We start from the raw sequence: 19190 nt of genomic DNA, 5'->3' as shown, positions 1-19190 counted from the left end.
TTTTCATTAAGTAGGAAAGGTAAAATTGTTATACTGTTTCATAGAGCTAATACTTATTATTTTAAAATAAATTTATTTAAAAATTATTGCTTTAAAATGCAGCAGAGACTGACTTCCTTAGACCAGATTGTTTGCCCTTGATAAATAGAAAAAAATATTGACTTAATTTTATTCTTAAGATAACTTTATTAGGAAGCAAATAGGCCTTTAGTAAGTGGCTCTCCACTTAGGACCTGTGTCCTAGGTGAGTTACGTAACCTATCTGTGTTTCAGATTATGTATCTGAAAATGGAGGTCTGAGTTTCTCAACCTTGGCACCGTTGCCATTTTGGCCCACATCATTTTTTATTGTGGGGTCCTGTCCTGTACATGGTAGGATGTTTAACAGCATCCCTGGCCTCTGTGCACTAGATGCCAGTAGCTCCATGCAATCAAAAATGTCTGCAGACATTGCCAGGTGTGACCTGGGGGATAAAATTGCCCCCCTGAGGTATATAATGATATTTAGTTCCTATCCTCAAATGGTTAATTTGACAGTTAAATCAGTTAATGTACATAGTGTGCCCAGACAAGTACCTGGCTGATAGTAAGCGCTCAGTGAACAGAGTGCTACATCTCTTAAGCCTCAGAACCATCCTCAGAGATAGGTAGTGAGTGGTATTATCCAACTGACGGCTGAAGAAACTGAGTTACTTATTTAGCTCTTCTCTTTGCTGTTTTTCCCTTTAAAAGTTACTTTTGGTGTTAAAATAACTAAAATGATTATTTAGAACTGGATTAGAATTTAAAATGCAGTTGGAATAAAAATTCAGAGTAATGGGTGTTTGGGGAGAAGGAGAGAGCACGAGGTTAGAAGAGAAATGCGATTGAGGAGGGGCACATTATAGGCTTCAGCAATAACTGCAATTTTCTCCTCTTCTAAAATAAAAAAGATCTGAAACTGATAAAGCATGTACGTTATTAAGATTTGATAATGCTTGTGAGCACACTAAAACTCATTTTTCTCTAAGTATTATCTGTATGTTTTAAAAAACTTTTCAAATGAAAAGATAAAGTTATAAAACAAGTAAAATATCCATTCTCACATTTGATCACATTTTCTCTCATCTGATGTTTATAAAACTATTTGGAAATTAAAAGTGCTTGATCAAAATTAGTGTTTTGTACCTCATACATTTTAATGTTTTAAAAAACTTATTCTGATAGAGATATATCTAAGGTATATCTAAGATAATATATCTAAGATATATTTTAAGATGTGCTTTAACTTTGTGCAAGCACAGAATTTTTTTTTTTTTTATAAATTTATTTATTTATTTATTTATTTATTTTTGGCTGTGTTAGGTCTTCGTTTCTGTGTGAGGGCTTTCTCCAGTTGCAGCAAGTGGGGGCCACTCTTCATCGTGGTGCACGGGCCACTCACTGTCGCGGCCTCTCCCGTTGCGGAGCACAGGCTCCGGACGCGCAAGCTCAGTAGTTGTGGCTCACGGGCTTAGTTGCTCCGTGGCATGTGGGATCTTCCCAGACCAGGGCTTGAACCCGTGTCCGCTGCATTGGCAGGCAGATTCTTAACCACTGCGCCACCAGGGAAGCCCAGAATATTTTTAAAGTGCTTTAAAATATGCTCTATGAGAGAGCGAGTATTACTTTTGTTACTGCACTCTAAACTCAAAGCACAATACTTGATTAAGTTTCTTTGATAAGTTCATAAGACAAATTGCCTGAAAAGTAATCTCCTCTATAGATATTAAGGTTCTACGGTAGTCTTTGTTACAAGTAATTACATTCTCCTATTTTCTAACATGTAGCAATTATGACTAGTAAGCTAAAAAAGTTTTTTAGACTATTTTCCCAATAAACACTCTGATAGGAGGCTTAAAAATTTGGAGGTTAATTTGTTGTATTCCTACTTCTAACAAGTTATATTGACAGATTTGTAGTCACCCGAAGTAATTACATCTCTACAACTGGAAGAAAGAAATGTTTCTTTATTTTAAAACTTAAGGATGCATATTTGCTTGGCATATTTGATGCATTTTATTTGTTTATTGATTACACATAGAATAGCACATTAAAATTTTCACACTATTTTTATGTACATTATTTCCTTTGGTATTCCCAGCAACTCTATGAGGCAATTATATATTAGCTACATTTTACAAAGAAAGAAATTTGAAACTTAGATGAAATGACACACACATAAGGCCACCTAGCAAGTAAGTGGTTTTGATTTTTAGGTTCATACTCCATTAGAACCCACTGTCTCATTCATATGCTTAATGTTTTGACAGCTTTGTGTTCTACATGTTATGTTTGCAGAAGTTGTAATAACGTAGATTTTTAAATAAAACTAGTAAAGACCCAGAAATAGCATATGCCATGTAGGCTAAATTAAAGTTAAAATGCATCATGTGTTTTGCTTTTAATACTATTTATTAAATTTTTAATGGAAATGAAATGTTTGTGTCAAGCTTAGTCTTACCTTGTCTCATCAGTCTATTCATATAGATATTGTTGTACATTGCTGAGTAACAAACCACCCCAGAACTTAGTGGCTTAAAATAACCATTTTATTAAATCTTATTATTTTATTTGCTGAAAATCCAGGAAGAATTTGAGGTGATTTTTCTGCTCCACACTGTATTACTTAGAATCACTTGGTTGTAATCAGTTGCTAGCTGGTCTAACTCACATGCCAGCCAGGTACCTTGGCAAGGTTATCTGGAAGGCTGGGCTCAGGTGGACCCCTCTTCCTCCATGTAGTCTCAGACCTCTCCATGTGGTACTTGGGCTTTTCCCATGATAGCTTAGCACTCCAAGAGCATTTGTTTCAAGACAGAGGAAGTGGAAAGTGACCTTTCTTAAGGCTTAAGCCAGGAAACTGGTACAGTTGTCACTTCAGGCAAATTCTATTGGTCATGTAATCTCAGAGGCTTTCCCCCTCAATTCAGGGGGAAGGGACATAGACCTCTCACGGGAGGAGTAGCGAAGATTCTGTGGCCATCTTTTATCTAACATAGATATCCAAAAGGTATCATGTTGTAGGCAACAAAATACTGCAATTAAAAAATTATATCCCTGGCATTATTACTGTTTCTTTAGTTTGATGCCTGGCTCTTACACGGGTAAGCCTGGAAGTTTGGAGGAATGCTTTGTAGACTTCAGAATAAATTAATTGTCGAGAATGGTTTTGGAAAATTTTAGATTAATCCCAATTTGACATAGAAAGTGATTTACTTCTTCATGGCTCATAGAATCTTAGAGTTGAATAGGACTTGAAGATATTTTAGTAAAACTTCAACCTAAACCTGAGATGTTGAAAGTCTGTAATATATGGGACCTTGCCTGTGCTTGAGTTGGCTTTGTTAGAAAGTTTGTGTTTTATGCTGAGTTCAGTTCCACCTCCCTGCGGCTTTTTTGGGACCGCAGAAGTTGTTTACTGGTTCTTTCAAGTGACAACTCTTCAGATATTTGAAGAACTCTTGTGCCAGGTTCTTCTTAATCACGTCATACATCTTACCTAGTTCTCCCATTTGTTCCTAATTTATGTAGTTTCCTAACACTTCTTTAACCTAGTCATTTATGAAGTTGCTCTAACAGTTTCTGAACTCCTCTGCTCCTAAATTAAACTCTCCATTTCCAGCTTTATAGTACTCATCTTTATGATCCTCTGCCTCTTCACATCTCTTTCGCTACTTCATCTCTTGAATAAAATATCCTTTCTCAAATCTTTATACTTTCCCCTTTAGTATAGAGTGCAACTTGGCTTTATGGTACTCACAGTTGTTAAACAGCTCTGTTATAAACAGAGGACATTTTACAAGTCCCAAGAAGAGTATCTTTTTTATGTATATTTTCTTATTCTCAGATTAAGCTATAGTAGTCTTTGGCTGCCGTGTTCACTAGTCCTGTAAACTGGCTCACCTCTTTGCCAGGGATCCATGAGATTCCTGTTTCATTCTTTATGGTTTCTACTGTTGTCTTCCAAATGTGATATTCTAACTTTTAGGAGTTCCCCACTGAGTCGTCCTCTTCTGATCAAATCTAGCCCTCTTCAGTAAACACATATTCTCAGAAAAGCCTTTGCTAATAATATTACAGTGTTTTTAACTTTCTTCTCATACTTTTTCTAAGACACGGGTTCATAGAATCCTTTTTGTTATGTAGGCATTCTGGAGATGCTGCTTTTAATTCCTTTGGCATAAAATATAGAACATGATTTGGGAGAGAGCTATTTTAATCATGCTTGATTTTAAAAATGAATTCCTTCTCATATTATGGAAAATAATAGTTGTTTTCTTTGTGTAAACTTAGTTACTGAAACAAACGGCACACGTGCCCATAGGTCTTATGTGGAAAAGTTAATAATGCTGGTACTTCCATTAATGAATAGGTTTAAAAAATAGTTTACCGAGACTCTCAAACCAGAACAAAGGAGAAAATAGTAATAACTATTGCTTAATAACTTTGAAAAGAAGAATTGAGTAAAGTCATTTAAAAATCTCTACAAGTCACAGACTAATATGCTAACTATTAATGCTTTGATGTTATTTTTTGTTAGGTGTGCTATCGAGTAGTAATGCAGCTTTGTGGACTTTGGGGTCATCCTGTCTTAGCAGTGAGAGTTTTATTTGAAATGAAAACTGCTAAAATAAAGCCAAATGCTATTACTTATGGCTATTATAATAAGGTAAGTAGGATTGACATTAGGCAATATATGCTGCTTATTAAGATTGATAAATTTATTATGCCTTTTATTTAAGAAACTTAGACGTTTTGGGGTAGAATTCTTTTTGTATATATTATATGTGTATGTATTTTTAAAAAATTCAAATATTCCTAATAAAGATTATTTTAACCTTTATTTTACCTTTAGGTAGTTTTGGAGAGCCCGTGGCCTAGCAGTACCCGCAGTGGTATCTTCTTATGGATGAAGGTACGGAATGTGGTACGTGGCTTGGCACAATTTAGGCAGCCACTTAAAAATACCGTGCAAAAGTCACAGGTCTCCTCACTATCAGGTAATAAATGTGGTTGGAAAGACACTTTCTTGCTGAACCATAAGCTTTATAGACATGTGAATTTTTACTTATATGAGGCAGAAAACGTAAATGAAATTCTAGTTGATATTTTCATATACTACTAAAGATAGAGGTTGCCTTAGTCCAAAATTATTTTCTTCTCTCACAAATTTAGCAAGTATTCTGCAACTTTAAATGAACTGTGAGTCACTCGTGTTTAGTTTCAGAGATTACCAGTGCGTGAGTTATTGAACTGCTGTTGTCCTTATCTTTAGCTCCTCAAAATGCCACAGGTGGAAGTGATGGGGACACGGTGAGCCACGGTAGTGTGGATAGTTCTAATGATGCTAACAGTGGGGAGCACGCAGTCTTCGTCAGAGATTTAATCAGGCTTGATTCCACTGATAATCACTCTAGCACAGGTACTAAAATCTGGATTTTACTAACCCTTCACTTACTCTCCTGTTAAGTCTTCCATTTTTTAAAAAAACTTTTACCTTCCTCTCTCAAGTTTGTGCAATATGAATACCTAAAAAATACCACACATAAATAAGGGGAGAAAGTACACCTCTGATTGCAGATCACTTCTCTTATTTCCTATAGTATAAAATAAACTTGGGAGTGCTGTGCAAAAGGCTCTTACATGGTACTTCTTTGTGTTCGTTCATCATTAATTTGTGAAAGTATATGATATAATTGTTAGGAATTGTGAGCTGAGGAACTTGACTGTTAGTGACACAATTGCAAATCTTTTTTTCATTAAGTGGATAATATTTATTAAAGATTTGAGATTATGAATATTAAAGAGGGAAGAAAATAAGTCACACACCACGAGAAAAACGTATTCTTTGCACAGTCATTACTTTAAATGACACTTTTTAAAATCTGAGAAACTACTGAAGCTACTTTTACATACAAAGCTATGGGCATAATCTCTGTCCTCTGAAGTTAGAAATAAGCTTTAATTGGTAGCACGTTGAGCAGACATGTGTGTGTTGCACATCCTTCTTCTCTGTTTTTCTTTTTTGTTGTTATTGTTAATATCTCAAGCTTTTCTTTAAAAAGAATTCTGAGTCTAATTCCAGTGCTTCATCTGATGAACTTGTCTCAATGACTGAAGTTTCCTTTTCTCTGCTCTTTGTTGCTCTGCTTTTTGCTCTGTGCTGTTTCTTGGTGCTGCATTTGTCCTTGGCTGTCATGGTGTGGGGTGCAGACAGACTTGTGTGACGTGAAGCTATGGATACACGTGTGCATTAATTCTACCCTTGAATGTTAACCACTTCAGGTAATTTCCCATTTATTAGGTTAAATTTTGCTGACATGCAAGGGTGGGGGAGGGGCCTTTTGTTATATTTTAAGTACTGTTGCAAGTGGAAAGCAATTTTAGTTTTCTTGGCTTTTTCTCCTTCAGATATGTGTAATCATATACATACTACTGAAAATACCCAACTAACACTTTATGATCAATTTGCAAAGCATATTTGTTATCTTAATTGAAAATATGCTATGCCTTGCTACAATTCTTATTTTGAGGGTGGTTTGTAGCATCATTGAGTCAAATAGTTTTATGAGCGTTAAAGATTTCAGTATTCCAGCTGTTAAGGTGGTTTTTGCTTGCTAAAACTGATCTGCTGATTCTTGTGCTAAAAACTATCCCCATAATTACAGAAGCATGTATAAATTGGTGAAAGTCAACATAAAGCTGTAAGTTACAATCCTGTTTGTAAATTAAATTTCTTTCAACATGTAGGAATTTTCATGAGACTTTCATTTGAAAACCACCTTATTTTATTTCCTCCTGTATTTTTTTCCTAGTGATTAATAAATGGATTTCATTTATGGAAAATCAAGAAAATAATTTGTGGTATGAAACCATTTCACTAATAATCATAATAATAATAGATAAACACTCTCCTTATCCCTCTGGGTTTTTAAACTTGTCTCCTTTAATGGAAAAAAAACGATTTACTAGTAATTCTGGGAAACTGCATGAAGATTCCATATTCCCCAGTTGGGGAAGAAACTTCAGATCCCTTTTTCATATATTTCTTTTAAGCTACATTTCAAATGACTGAAGCTCTGATACTGAATTTACAGTGATTATGTGTCTCTGTAGAGTTTCTGGTGATGTCATCTGATATTTTTGGAGACTTCCAGCCCAGATGCTTAAGTTACTCTTTTCATTAAGGATTATCTCACAGAATCTTTCCACTTAGTACCTGATACTGAGTCACTTAGCTTGTTGAGGGCATATCTGGGTTTAATCAGTTTACTCAGTCCCCAGTCTAGTGTCCATTTCATGGCACCGTAATGCTTTATCAGACTTTCTGAGGGGGGCCAATAAAAAAAAAAAAAAGACTAAAAGAAGTCATTCTAAATAGCAGTATTTTTTTTAAATAATTTTTTTAAATTAATTTATTTATTTATGGCTGTGCTGGGTCTTAGTTTCTGTGCGAGGGCTTTCTCTAGTTGTGGCAGGCGGGGGCCACTCTTCATCGCGGTGCGCGGGCCTCTCACCATCGCGGCCTCTCTTGTTGCGGGGCACAGGCTCCAGACGCGCAGGCTCAGTAATTGTGGCTCACGGGCCCAGCTGCTCCGCAGCATGTGGGATCCTCTCAGACCAGGGCTCGAACCCGTGTCCCCTGCATCGGCAGGCAGATTCTCAACCACTGCGCCACCAGGGAAGCCCCAGTCCTATTATTCTTATAAATATGATTGCCTATGAATCCCTTAATTTTAAAAAAACAGTCACAGGAGGGATTTCCCTGGTGGTCCAGTGGTTAAGACTCCATGCTCCCAGTGCAGGGGGCCCGGGTTCAATCCCTGGTCAGGGAACTAGATCCCTCACGCATGCTGCAACTTAGAAGTCTGCATGCCACAATGAAGATCCCGCATGCCGCAACTAAGACGTGGCACAGCCTAAATAAATAAATTTTTTTTTAATGGTCACAGGAAATGAAGAGAAACAGGTAGATACAGAATTTTCCTGCTGAACTCATTTACTATATTATGTTTTATGATCTTCCTTCCAGTGACTGGATGAACTACAGCTTAGGTGAGTTGTTTTCTATATTTGAGATTTTATATCCACATGACATAATTAGAGAACTTTCAATAAAAATAAACTGCCTCTAGCTACTTCTATACTGGAAATATGTAGGTGTATTAATTTCACAGCTCTGAGGAGAAACCAACAATTAAACTACACTAATTTTAAGTATGTTTAATAACAATGATACCCAAATTCATTAAATAAATGAATTTGAACAAACGCACTTTACAATCCATTAAATGTATTCCTCACTGCAGCCGTTGCAGAAATCATTTTGGAAATAAACACACACATATACGTATTCACAGGAAACACCACTTATAGCTTTAATATCAAACATAGCTCTCACAGTCAGTTCACAAAAAGAGCATAAAGTGCAAAAGCTCCATTTCAAAAGGCCTTGAATTACTCCCAAAGTAATGGAGATTAAATGCTACCACAGCCAGTGGGCCTACCACCCATAGACAGCACACCCTACATGAAGTACAGAACAAGGTATATATCTGAAAATACTCTATTTGCTCTGATTACATACTGTGGTTACAAAATCGTCTTAAATCTGGTTTAACATATAGGGAAAGATACAATTCAAACAATTAGTCCCTTAGAGTAGGGGTCATTAAAAAAAAAAAAAAGAAAAAACCATCTGTAGGAGAACGATGTCTATAAAATCCATTGAGAATCCCAACCTGGCCCGAGACCCCTCTTTGACCAGCTGAATCAGCAGCACCCAGACAAAGAGCTGGCTGTTAAAGGTGCCAAGTTCATTTGGGAAAAAGGAGCTATGAGAGGGGCTCTGGCCAGGCAAGCTTCAGCCCTCACCGGTCCCCCAGAGATGGTTTCATGTCAGCCCCGAGGGATAAAGAGCCAGGGAAGGATCACGTCCCGGTTTTGGAGCCTTTGGTATGGTACCAGCTCATGTAAGCATAATGAACTAGTAAGAAGTTTTTACACACCTGAGAAATCCAATAAATAGAATACGTGATGGTATTTTTACAAAGCCTGTGCTTGATGACCATCAAGGTTAGTCCCCCAACCGAACAACTTTGATCCACAATTCATGTGTTGTTTTTTTTTTATTTTTTTTAAATTTATTTTTATTTTATTTATTTATGGCTGTGTTGGGTCTTCGTTTCTGTGCGAGGGCTTTCTCTAGTTGTGGCAAAGCAGGGACCACTCTTCATCGCGGTGCGCGGGCCTCTCACTATCGCGGCCTCTCTTGTTGCGGAGCACAGGCTCCAGACGCGCAGGCTCAGTGGTTGTGGCTCACGGGCCCAGTTGCTCCGCTGCATGTGGGATCTTCCCAGACCAGGGCTCGAACCCGTGTCCCCTGCATTGGCAGGCAGATTCTTAACCACTGCGCCACCAGGGAAGCCCAGTATTTTTTTTTAATTAAAAAAAAAATTTTTTTTTTAAATCGAAGTACAGTAGATTTACAGTATTGTGTTAATTTCAGGTGTACAGTGATTCAGTTATATACACATACACACATATATATTCTTTTTCAGATTTTTTTCCCTTATAGGTTATTACAAAATATTGAGTATAGTTCCCTGTGCTATATAGCAGGTCCTTGTTGGTTATCTAAATAGCAGTTTTTTTTAAAGCTTAATTCTTTTGTTATATGGCAAACCCAAAGTTTGAATGGCAGTTAAAAAAGTGGTAGAAAGTGAAAAAAATAAAAATAAAAAGTGGTAGACAGTGGAAGGCACTATATTTTTTGTTTTATGTGTTTTTCACTGACATCCTTTATAATGATCCCCTAGTAACTTGCCTTTATTTCAGTTTTAAATGATAGAACATTAAAGCCAAAATAGACTTTTAAAAAACTATTGAAATAATTTTAAACTTATTAAATGTTTCAAGAATAGTACGAAGAACTCTTGAATAACTTTTATTTAGATTCATTCACTTTTAGTTTGACACATCTGCTTTATCAGTTTCTTTCTGTACACATGCACTTTTTTCCCCTAAATTATGTGAGAGTAGATTGCATACATCTTGCCCTTTTACCTCTTAATACTTCAGTGGTATTTGCTCTTACATAACCACAGTATAGTTTCCAAATTCAGGAAAACATTATTCTACTCCTTTAATATATAGTCTGTATTCCAGTGTTGTCAGCTATAATGTCCTTTGTGGTACTTTAACTCCTCTTTAGTCTCCTTTAACCAGGCACAGTTCCCCACCTTTTCTTTGTCTTCCATAACCTTGACCTTTATGAAGAATAAGTCCAGTTATTTTGTGGAATGCTGCCAAATTTGAGTTTGTCTGATGTTTCCCTGTGATTAGATTAGGTTATGCATCCATGGCTCTTCTACAAAAATTATGTTAAATCCTTCTGAGATTATCACAACCCAGAGGCACACAATGTCTGTCTGCCCCTCATTGGTAATGTTAATTTTGATCACTTGATGTCAGTGTTCGGTTTCTATTAGTTACCATTATCCCCCTTGCAGATAATAAGCTATTTGTGAAGAGACACTGAGACTATGCAACAATATCTTCTTTTTCATTACACTTTCTCTTTTAAATTTATCATCCATTGATGATTCTTGCCTGAACCAATCTTTACTGTGATGGCTATAAGGTGGTGATTTTGCCAACTCTATCGTCCCCTCACATTTATAAGATAATATTCTTTTGAATGTTCTTTAGAGATGTCCTCTCATGTTTTTGAGCACTTGCTTTCTTGCATAACAAAACATTCCTGGCTCATTCTTGTACCTTCCCTGACTGAGCTCTGGAATCAGCCTTTTCTTCAAGGATTTTAGAAACGAAGGTCTGGACTCTAGAAATGCTTACTCCCTCCAGGGTGTTGTCATTCTAGACTTTTTCAGCAGAGGTAGAAAAAATGTGTACGTATTTTAGAAATACTTCTAATTCCAAATCAGCCCCACAGGTTTTTCTTTGCCTTCCTTCATTTCACTTTTTAAAAATCTCTCTTCTTCCACAGTAAGAATCTTGGCTCCCAACATCATCACATTTACTCATTTGCTCAGTCCTACAGTGCACATAATATAATTTCAGAATTGCTATACCCATTCCCCTGTGAGAAATAAACCTAAGGAGTTTAGGATTTGACTGTTACCCCCCATGACTAGGGTATATACTCAAAATAATGTGTTAAAAGTTACACATTACATTAGTCCTCCCCCATCCTTTCGGTGTGATCGTGTTATTCATAAACAATTGGTTTTGTTTGTTTCCGTGTGCATTCAGTTTTAGTTACACCCTGGCCCTCAGTTTTGTTGATTTAAGTTTTTGTACATGTAGAAGTTAATACATTTCCAAAAATAAAAACAATATGATAACCATATTTAGAGAAGTTTCCTCTCTCTTGATCCCTTCCATCCTATTTTCCCCCATCCCTTGTAGGTAACCAGTTTTATTGTTTTCTGGTTTATTATTCCTGTATTTCTTTTTGCAAAAGTAAGCAGATATATGCTTGTTTTATTTCCACTTCTTTCTTACACAAAAGGTAGCATTCTGTAGATGCACTCCAAAAGAAACTTTCAAAACATCTTATCCAAATCTACTAATTTATAGATAAGGAAATTAAATTAAGATTCACTGCTTCCAAGTGTGTAATGGTTTTTAGTCTTTGATGTTCCTGTTTCTACTGTTCTTTGCTTCTTACCATTGTTGTAAAATGTTTTGTGTGCTTCATGAGCTTTCTTCTCTTCTTTTTTTACAAGTTTAATTGTGTAAGTTGGTGGAATTTCCTTTTGACATTTTATAGCTGGACTATAAATATATGAAAACATTCATATGTCAGCCTACATTCTTTTTAACAGGTGGTCAGTCTGACCAAGGCTATGGGTCTAAGGATGAACTTATAAAGGATGATGCAGAAATTCATGTGCCTGAAGAACAACTATCAGGAGACTTGATAACTAAAACAAAAGTGCCAACAGAAGGTTAAGTACTGATATTTACTAGCTTTACTTAGAAAAATACCTATATTAATTAAAAGTCTTATTTGAGGACTTCCCTGGTGGCGCAGTGGTTGAGAATCTGCCTGCTAATGCAGGGGACACGGGTTCGAGCCCTGGTCTGGGAAGATCCCACATGCCACGGAGCAGCTGGGCCCGTGAGCCACAACTACTGAGCCTGCGCGTCTGGAGCCTGTGCCCCGCAACGGGAGGGGCCGCGATAGTGAAAGGCCCGCGCACCGCGATGAAGAGCGGTCCCCGCACCGCGATGAAGAGTGGCCCCCACTTGCCGTAACCAGAGAAAGCCCTCGCACGAACCGAAGACCCAACACAGCCAAAAATAAATAAATAAATAAATAAAGTAGCTATAAAATTAAAAAAAAAAAAAAAAGCTGCACTTCAGTTTAAAAAAAAAAAAAAAAAAAAAAAAAGTCTTATTTGATAATTTTGGTGATAATTTCCAGAAATGTAAAGTCTGGGCTTATAAGATACTATGTACTCTTATGTATGATAGATTTTTGGTAGTCTCTGAATTTTAGAATTTAAGAGATCTTTAGAGACTCTGTAGGTCAGCCCTCAACTTTGTAGGAAACTGCAACCCATCAAGGTATTCATTTGCCAGTGTTAAATAACTACTTGGTGACAGAACCAGGACTAAACTCTTAGTCATCAAACTTGTATTCCAGTGTACCTTTTATTTTAAAATGCTCTTTCACTAGAAGTCCTTCAAATATCTAAGTCGATATTTTTCATTTCTAGGTTCCAATACAGACTGTGTAGTTTTCCTTTTTTTAGGGGACTCATTGAGATAGAAATGAGAAATGATTTGTAGTAGCCATTTTAAGGAAATACGGAGGAATATTTTGGCTTTTTGATAATACGATGTTCTTCCTATCCTCTTACAAAAAAGTACACTTTCTTTAATGATGTCACTTACTTTATGCTCTAGAATTATGCAGAAGAAAGCCCCTCTCCTACTTGACAAGTGATGAGGAGTGTGACAGAAGGCCAAAGCCTTAATTTATTCGCTCAGGAATGCTCAAGTTAGGATTATGAATGTTAAAATAAAGCATTTATTTCAGTTAGTACTGGCAAGATTTATGGCATAAAATAAATCAGTAATAAAATAGAGAAAAAGTACATAAAATATATTAAAAAAATACTTTGTTTCTGTTCAATACTGGCAAAAATAGGAATGATAACATCCAAATATTTTTTCCCAGAGGTATGCGATGTCTCTGCTGTTGTGGCCAAACATTCACCACCTAGTGCAGAGCCCCAGAGTCCTACTGAACCTCCTGCATGGGGCGGCAGTATTGTGAAAGTTCCATCTGGTATATTTGATGTCAACGGCAGGAAAAGTAGCACTGGTGAGTCTTTACATATTGGTTATTACATATTTAAAATACACTTCTATAGGTACACGTGTGTCTTTAATGACATTATAAATTGCTAACTTAATTGTAATGAACATGCTAAAGAGCCAGAAGTAAGCTGAATCCTATAAATGTGCTAAAGAAGAAATTTAAAAAGTTATTTAAAGATAATTCATTTTTAAAAGGAAGGGTATTAAGTGTGTTTAGTTGTTATTTGGAATACCTTTTCTTATTATAGTGCTTGTTCTGAGTTCCGTCCTCCTTTCCTATGGTTGATAATGAGAGAGGACTGTAGGATGGGCCTGCTATACTCATCCTGAACAGAGAGGCAGTTATGTGGTCAAATTCCAAAGGGCTTGTGTGTGGCAGGGTAATTCCTAAGCCTGAAGGGAAATGGAAGAAAAAGATTCACATCACTTAACGTTCTGCACAAAAATACCAGCGGGTCTTTAATTTTTGCCCAATTATTCTAGGTACCCTGAGCCACTTTCTATTTATGGTTAAGTATTTGTAATGAATAACTGTTGTGTGTGACTCCCATGAATTTGAGTTTACTGCCTTCAATTATGTGTCGTCCTCCCAAGTACCCTTAAGGCATATGTCTAAGTGTATGATTTTAAAAGACAATGAAACTGGCCTGCGCCATTTGCCTTTTGTTAGTAGTAGCTACAATTCACTTCCCTAAAGTCAGCTGTCTATCTGTAAGTGTATCTATTGTATGACTTTATAGAAATTAATTCGCTCAGCTTTTTAAGTCAACGTGGAAATACTCATTATTCCTAAAGTTGTTTTTTTTTTTTATTGTGATACCAAGTTCGGTTATTTTACAGGGGGTGAGGGGGTAGTGTTTTGCTAATGAGGTGGAGCTACATGTTTTTTGAAAAAAATAATTGATATATATATTGTTTATCCCATTTTCCCAACCTATTGATAGCAGGTTAAAAAAAAAAAAAAGGAGGGCAGAGTTTTCTTCATCAGAGGTTTAGAATCTTCTCAGAATATTGAAATGGACATGGTCTGGGGACTGGTGCATTTTCTTCTCTTTTTATTGATCTTATTTCCATGTTACATTTTGATGTAGGAAGATTTATTCTATTAAGAAAAGAGGAGGTGGTAATGAGGCTTTTGCCAATATATCAAACAGTCAATTTTATTTTAAAATTGAACAAAATGTGACACTAAATTTCCTAGAAATGATATGAGAACGAGTAAATTTGCAAAGATCTTTTCTCAAATATTGGTAAAAGTTTTCAAAGCAGGTACAAACTTCGGAGTTATAAAATAGGCTAATTTAATTCCCTTAAATGCTTTAAAAATATCTCTAAATGCTTATTATTCTGTTTAATTGGAATGATTGTGATTATTAGTAGATACCAATTTGTAATATTAAAAAGAACCTTGAAATCAATTTGGAAGATTAAAAAAAAAGATCTTATCAATGACAACTTTGCCCCCCAAACTCCCAGGTCATTATACTTTTTAAAAAACAAATGAGAATCCTAAATATGAATGGGTAGACTTAAGTTCTGCTAATGATGCAACTAGAAATAGCTTTTGGTCTTGGCGTGGAAAAATTGCATGGTAGCAAAGAGCTAACGACTACCTGCATCCCCCAAAGCTGGGGGAGGTTCCTACAGACACTGGCATAATTTTGTTCCACTTGCTCAAACAAGATTGACCTCTGTGAGGGCTGGGATTATGTCCATTTTTTTCTCCATTGTATTCTTAGCACCTCACATAGTGGGTGCTAGTAGGAATTCAGATATTTGTTGAAGGAATAAACATATCTGAAAAAATTCTGGCTATTCAATCAGGCTTCTTGGAATTTGCCAATTCTAAGCGCTCCATTCTAGATCCTTTTACTTTGGAGAAGTAAGGCTTTGGCTATAGCAAATATATAATTTCTCTATGATTATGAATTTGCTTTCTGCAGGGTAGATTCCTGGCAAATACTTGTTGAATTAGATATATGAAACCGAAGACAGAAGAGATTATTTCTTTTTAGGTCTGCTATTTAATGTGGAATATATTTCTTAAACTGAACATAAAACTCTTAAAATATAAAACATGTTTATAGATGTATATTTATTGATAGATGTCATATCTTTTATGAACAATATAGGTATATACAGTATATATTGCACGATCTTTTTTTAAAATGTATGTGTATATGCATAGAGGATGAAAGGCAGATTATACATTAAAATGTTATCTCTGAGAGGCAGGGTTGAATGGAGTAATTTTTGGACTTTTTCTGTATACCATCTTACCTTTCTGAATCTTTTACTCTGAGTATGTGTCACTTTCAAAAATTAGAAAAAAAACATTTTTATAAAAGTTACATCAGAAAATAGAGATTTATTTTTAATATTGTACTTTCTCTTTTTAGGTAGTACATCAAATGTACTGTTTTCTACTCAAGATCCAGTTGAAAATGCAGTCTTTGGCGAAGTTACTAACCTCAAGAAGAATGGTGATAGAGGAGAAAAAAGACAAAAGCATTTTCCGGAGAGAAGCTGTAGTTTTAGTTCTGAAAGTCGAGCAGGAATGTTGCTTAAGAAGAGCAGTTTGGACTTGAATTCAAGTGAAGTGGCTATCATGATGGGAGCAGATGCCAGGATTCTCACAGCAGCATTGACGGGTCCTAAGACTTCTCCACTTCATATTGCAAGAACCCATAGCTTTGAGAGTATTAGCTGTCATCCAGCTGACACTAGGACTCGTGTGTCTGAAAGCACTTGGGATTCTGAGCGCAGATCGTCATCGGTGTTAGAGATGCTTGAGGAAAGCCAAGAGTTCATAGAACCTGTGGGTGATGAAAATGTAGCTAAAACTACTGTGACAAAGGATGCATGTGACAGCCTACAAAATGACAGTAATCAGTCCAGAGACTTGAAAGCAGGATCCAAAGATCTAGTAAATAAGAGAAGTAGTTTATGTGGTGTTGCTAAAGCTATTGAGAGGGAAGATGTTGAAACTGGACTAGATCCTTTGTCACTTTTAGCCACTGAATGTATAGGAGAAAAAACTCCTGATTCAGAAGATAAGTTGTTTTCTCCAGTTATTGCACGTAATCTGGCTGATGAAATTGAAAGCTATATGAATCTAAAGAGTCCCTTGGGTAGCAAGTCTTCTAGTATGGAATTACATGAAGAGGGAAACAGAGAGCCTGGCACTACCAGTGCATTTATTCACCCTTTAGAGAGGAGATCAAGCCTACCTTTAGATCATGGTCCAGCAGCACAGGGAAGTCCTGAAAGTGAAAAGAGCTCCCCTGCAGTGTCCAGATCTAAAACTTTTACTGGGCGTTTCAGGCAACAAACTCCCTCTCGAGGTCATAAAGAACGTTCAGCTTCTTTATCAGCACTGGTCCGTTCTTCACCACATGGCTCATTGGGTTCTGTGGTAAATTCTTTGTCAGGGCTAAAGCTGGACAATATACTCTCAGGGCCCAAGATGGATGTGCTAAAATCTGGTATGAAACAAGCAGCTACAGTAGCCAGTAAGATGTGGGTAGCTGTATCATCTGCCTACAGCTATTCAGATGACGAGGTAAGAGTGTTTTATGTGTGTCATCTATCTGATGTTGGAATGTTTGGAGTATTTTTTAATATATACATTATTATTTAGATATTTCTGGTAACTTTTTTATATTTTAAAACATGCATATCCTACTTTCTTGAAATGACTTCAACTTACATGTAAGGAAATAAATAATGAAGAAATAGAATATCAGGACTACTTTATAATTCCACAGCCCAGTCTAAACTAACACATTAAGTCTATTGATTTGAAAGAACTAATGATTAATGTTTGATTTAATAATGTTATATTTGCCTAGCACTTCACTTTTTAAATAGCTTTCACCTGTGTTATCTCTTTAAGATATGTGAAGTCACTCTACAACTTAATAGATTTCATACTGCACAACAAAAACTGCTAACTATTTATTTATTTATTTTGGCTGCACGGGGTCTTAGTTGCGGCACGTGGGATCTTCGTCGCAGCATGTTTAGTTGCGGTATGCGGGATCTTTAGTTGCGGCATGCAGATTTCTTAGTTGTGGCATGCATGTGGAATCTAGTTCCCCAACCAGGGATCGAACCTGGGCCCCCTGCATTGGGAGCACAGAGTCTTACCCACTGGACCACCAGGGAAGTCCCCCAAACTGCTAACTTTTTATTGAAGTTCAGTTGATCTACAATACTGTATTAGTTTCAGGTGTACAGCATAGTGATTCAGTTTTTGCACATTATATTCCCTTATAGGTTACTATGAGATATTGGGTATAATTCCCTGTGCTAGAAAGTAAATTCCTGTTGCTTATCTATTTTATGTATAGTAGTTTGTATCTGTTAAACCCATACCCCTAATTTGTCCCTCTCCCCCCCTTCCTCTTTGGTAACCATAAGTTTGTTTTCTATTTCTTTGAGTCTGTTTCTGTTTTGTATATACATTCATTTGTATGACTTTTTAGATCCCACATATGAATGATATCATACAGTATTTATCTTTCTCTGTCTGACTTACTTCACTAAGCATTAATATTCTCTAGGTCTCTCCATGTTGCTACAGATGGCAATATTTCATTCTTTTTAATGGCTGAGTAATATTCCTCTGTGTGTGTGTGTGTGTGTGTGTGTGTGTCACATCTTCATGATCCAATCATCTGCTGATGGGCACTTGGGTTGCTTCCATGTCTTGGCTATTGTACATAGTGCTGCTATGAACATTGTGGTACATGTCTCTTTTTGAATTAGTGTTTCCTTTTTTTCTGGATATATACTCAGGAGTGCAATTGCTGGATCTTATGGTAGTTCTATTTTTAGTTTTTTAAGGACCCTCCATACTATCTTCCATAGTGGCTGCACCAATTTACATTTCCATAAAAAATGTATGAGGACTCCCTTTTCTCCACATCCTCTCCAACATTTGTTATTTGTAGACATTTTGATATAGACATTTTGACAAGTGTGAGGTGATACCTCTTTGTGGTTTTGATTTGTAGTTTTTGAGTAATTAGTCATGATGAGCATCTTTTCGTGTGCCTGTTAGCCATCTGTATGTCTTCTTTGGGAAAATATCTATTCAAGTCTTCTGCCCATGTTTTGATTGGATTGCTTGTTTTTTTTGATATTAAGCTGTATCAGCTGTTTGTATATTTTGGGTAAGTTGCATCATTTGCAGATATTTTCTCTGATTCCATAGGTTGTCTTTTTTTTTTTTTTTTTTTTTAAAGGGGAAGAGGAGGAAATGAGCTTTTTTTTTTTGATTGATTGATTGATTGATTGCTTGCTATGTTGGGTCTTCATTTCTGTGCGAGGGCGTTCTCCAGCTGCGGCAAGCGGGGGCCACTCTTCATCGCAGTGCGCGGGCCTCTCACTATCGTGGCTTCTCTTGTTGCGGAGCACAGGCTCCAGACGCGCAGGCTCAGTAGTTGTGGCCCACGGGCCTAGTCGCTCTGCAGCATGTGGGATCCTCCCAGACCAGGACTCAAACCCGTGTCCCCTGCATTAGCAGGCAGATTCTCAACCACTGCGCCACCAGGGAAGCCCCCATAGGTTGTCTTTTTGATTTGTTGATGGCTTCCTTTGCTGTGCAAAAGCTTTTAAATTTAATTGGGTCCCATTTGTTAATTTTTGCTTTTATTTATTTTGCCTTAGGGGACAGATCCAAAAAATACTGCTATGATTTATGTCAAAGAGTGTCCTGCCTATGTTCTCTTCTAGGAGTTTTATGGTTTCAGGTTGTATATTTAGGTCTTTAATCCATTTTGAGTTTATTTTTGTATATGGTGTGAGGGAAT

At 36.6% G+C, this 19190-nt stretch overlaps 1 protein-coding gene across 6 annotated transcripts in view; it reads left to right on the top strand.

Moving 5' to 3' along the window:
- Positions 1-19190, top strand: part of DENND4C (DENN domain containing 4C) — a 135337-nt gene that overhangs the window by 86976 nt on the left and 29171 nt on the right. For 4 of the 6 annotated variants that reach the window (XM_057549342.1, XM_057549340.1, XM_057549341.1 and 1 more), the window contains 6 exons: positions 4562-4690; positions 4877-5021; positions 5297-5443; positions 11871-11993; positions 13232-13378; positions 15774-16936. In XM_057549342.1, the coding sequence (XP_057405325.1) occupies positions 4562-4690; positions 4877-5021; positions 5297-5443; positions 11871-11993; positions 13232-13378; positions 15774-16936 (1854 nt within the window). The remainder of the gene's footprint in view (positions 1-4561; positions 4691-4876; positions 5022-5296; positions 5444-11870; positions 11994-13231; positions 13379-15773; positions 16937-19190) is intronic. The other 2 variants (XM_057549344.1, XM_057549343.1) reach the window with 1 other exon arrangement.

The sequence above is a fragment of the Balaenoptera acutorostrata genome, chromosome 6 (genome assembly GCF_949987535.1).
Source record: "Balaenoptera acutorostrata chromosome 6, mBalAcu1.1, whole genome shotgun sequence".
Taxonomy (NCBI): domain Eukaryota; kingdom Metazoa; phylum Chordata; class Mammalia; order Artiodactyla; family Balaenopteridae; genus Balaenoptera; species Balaenoptera acutorostrata.
This window is presented reverse-complemented; position numbering and strand designations above follow the sequence as displayed.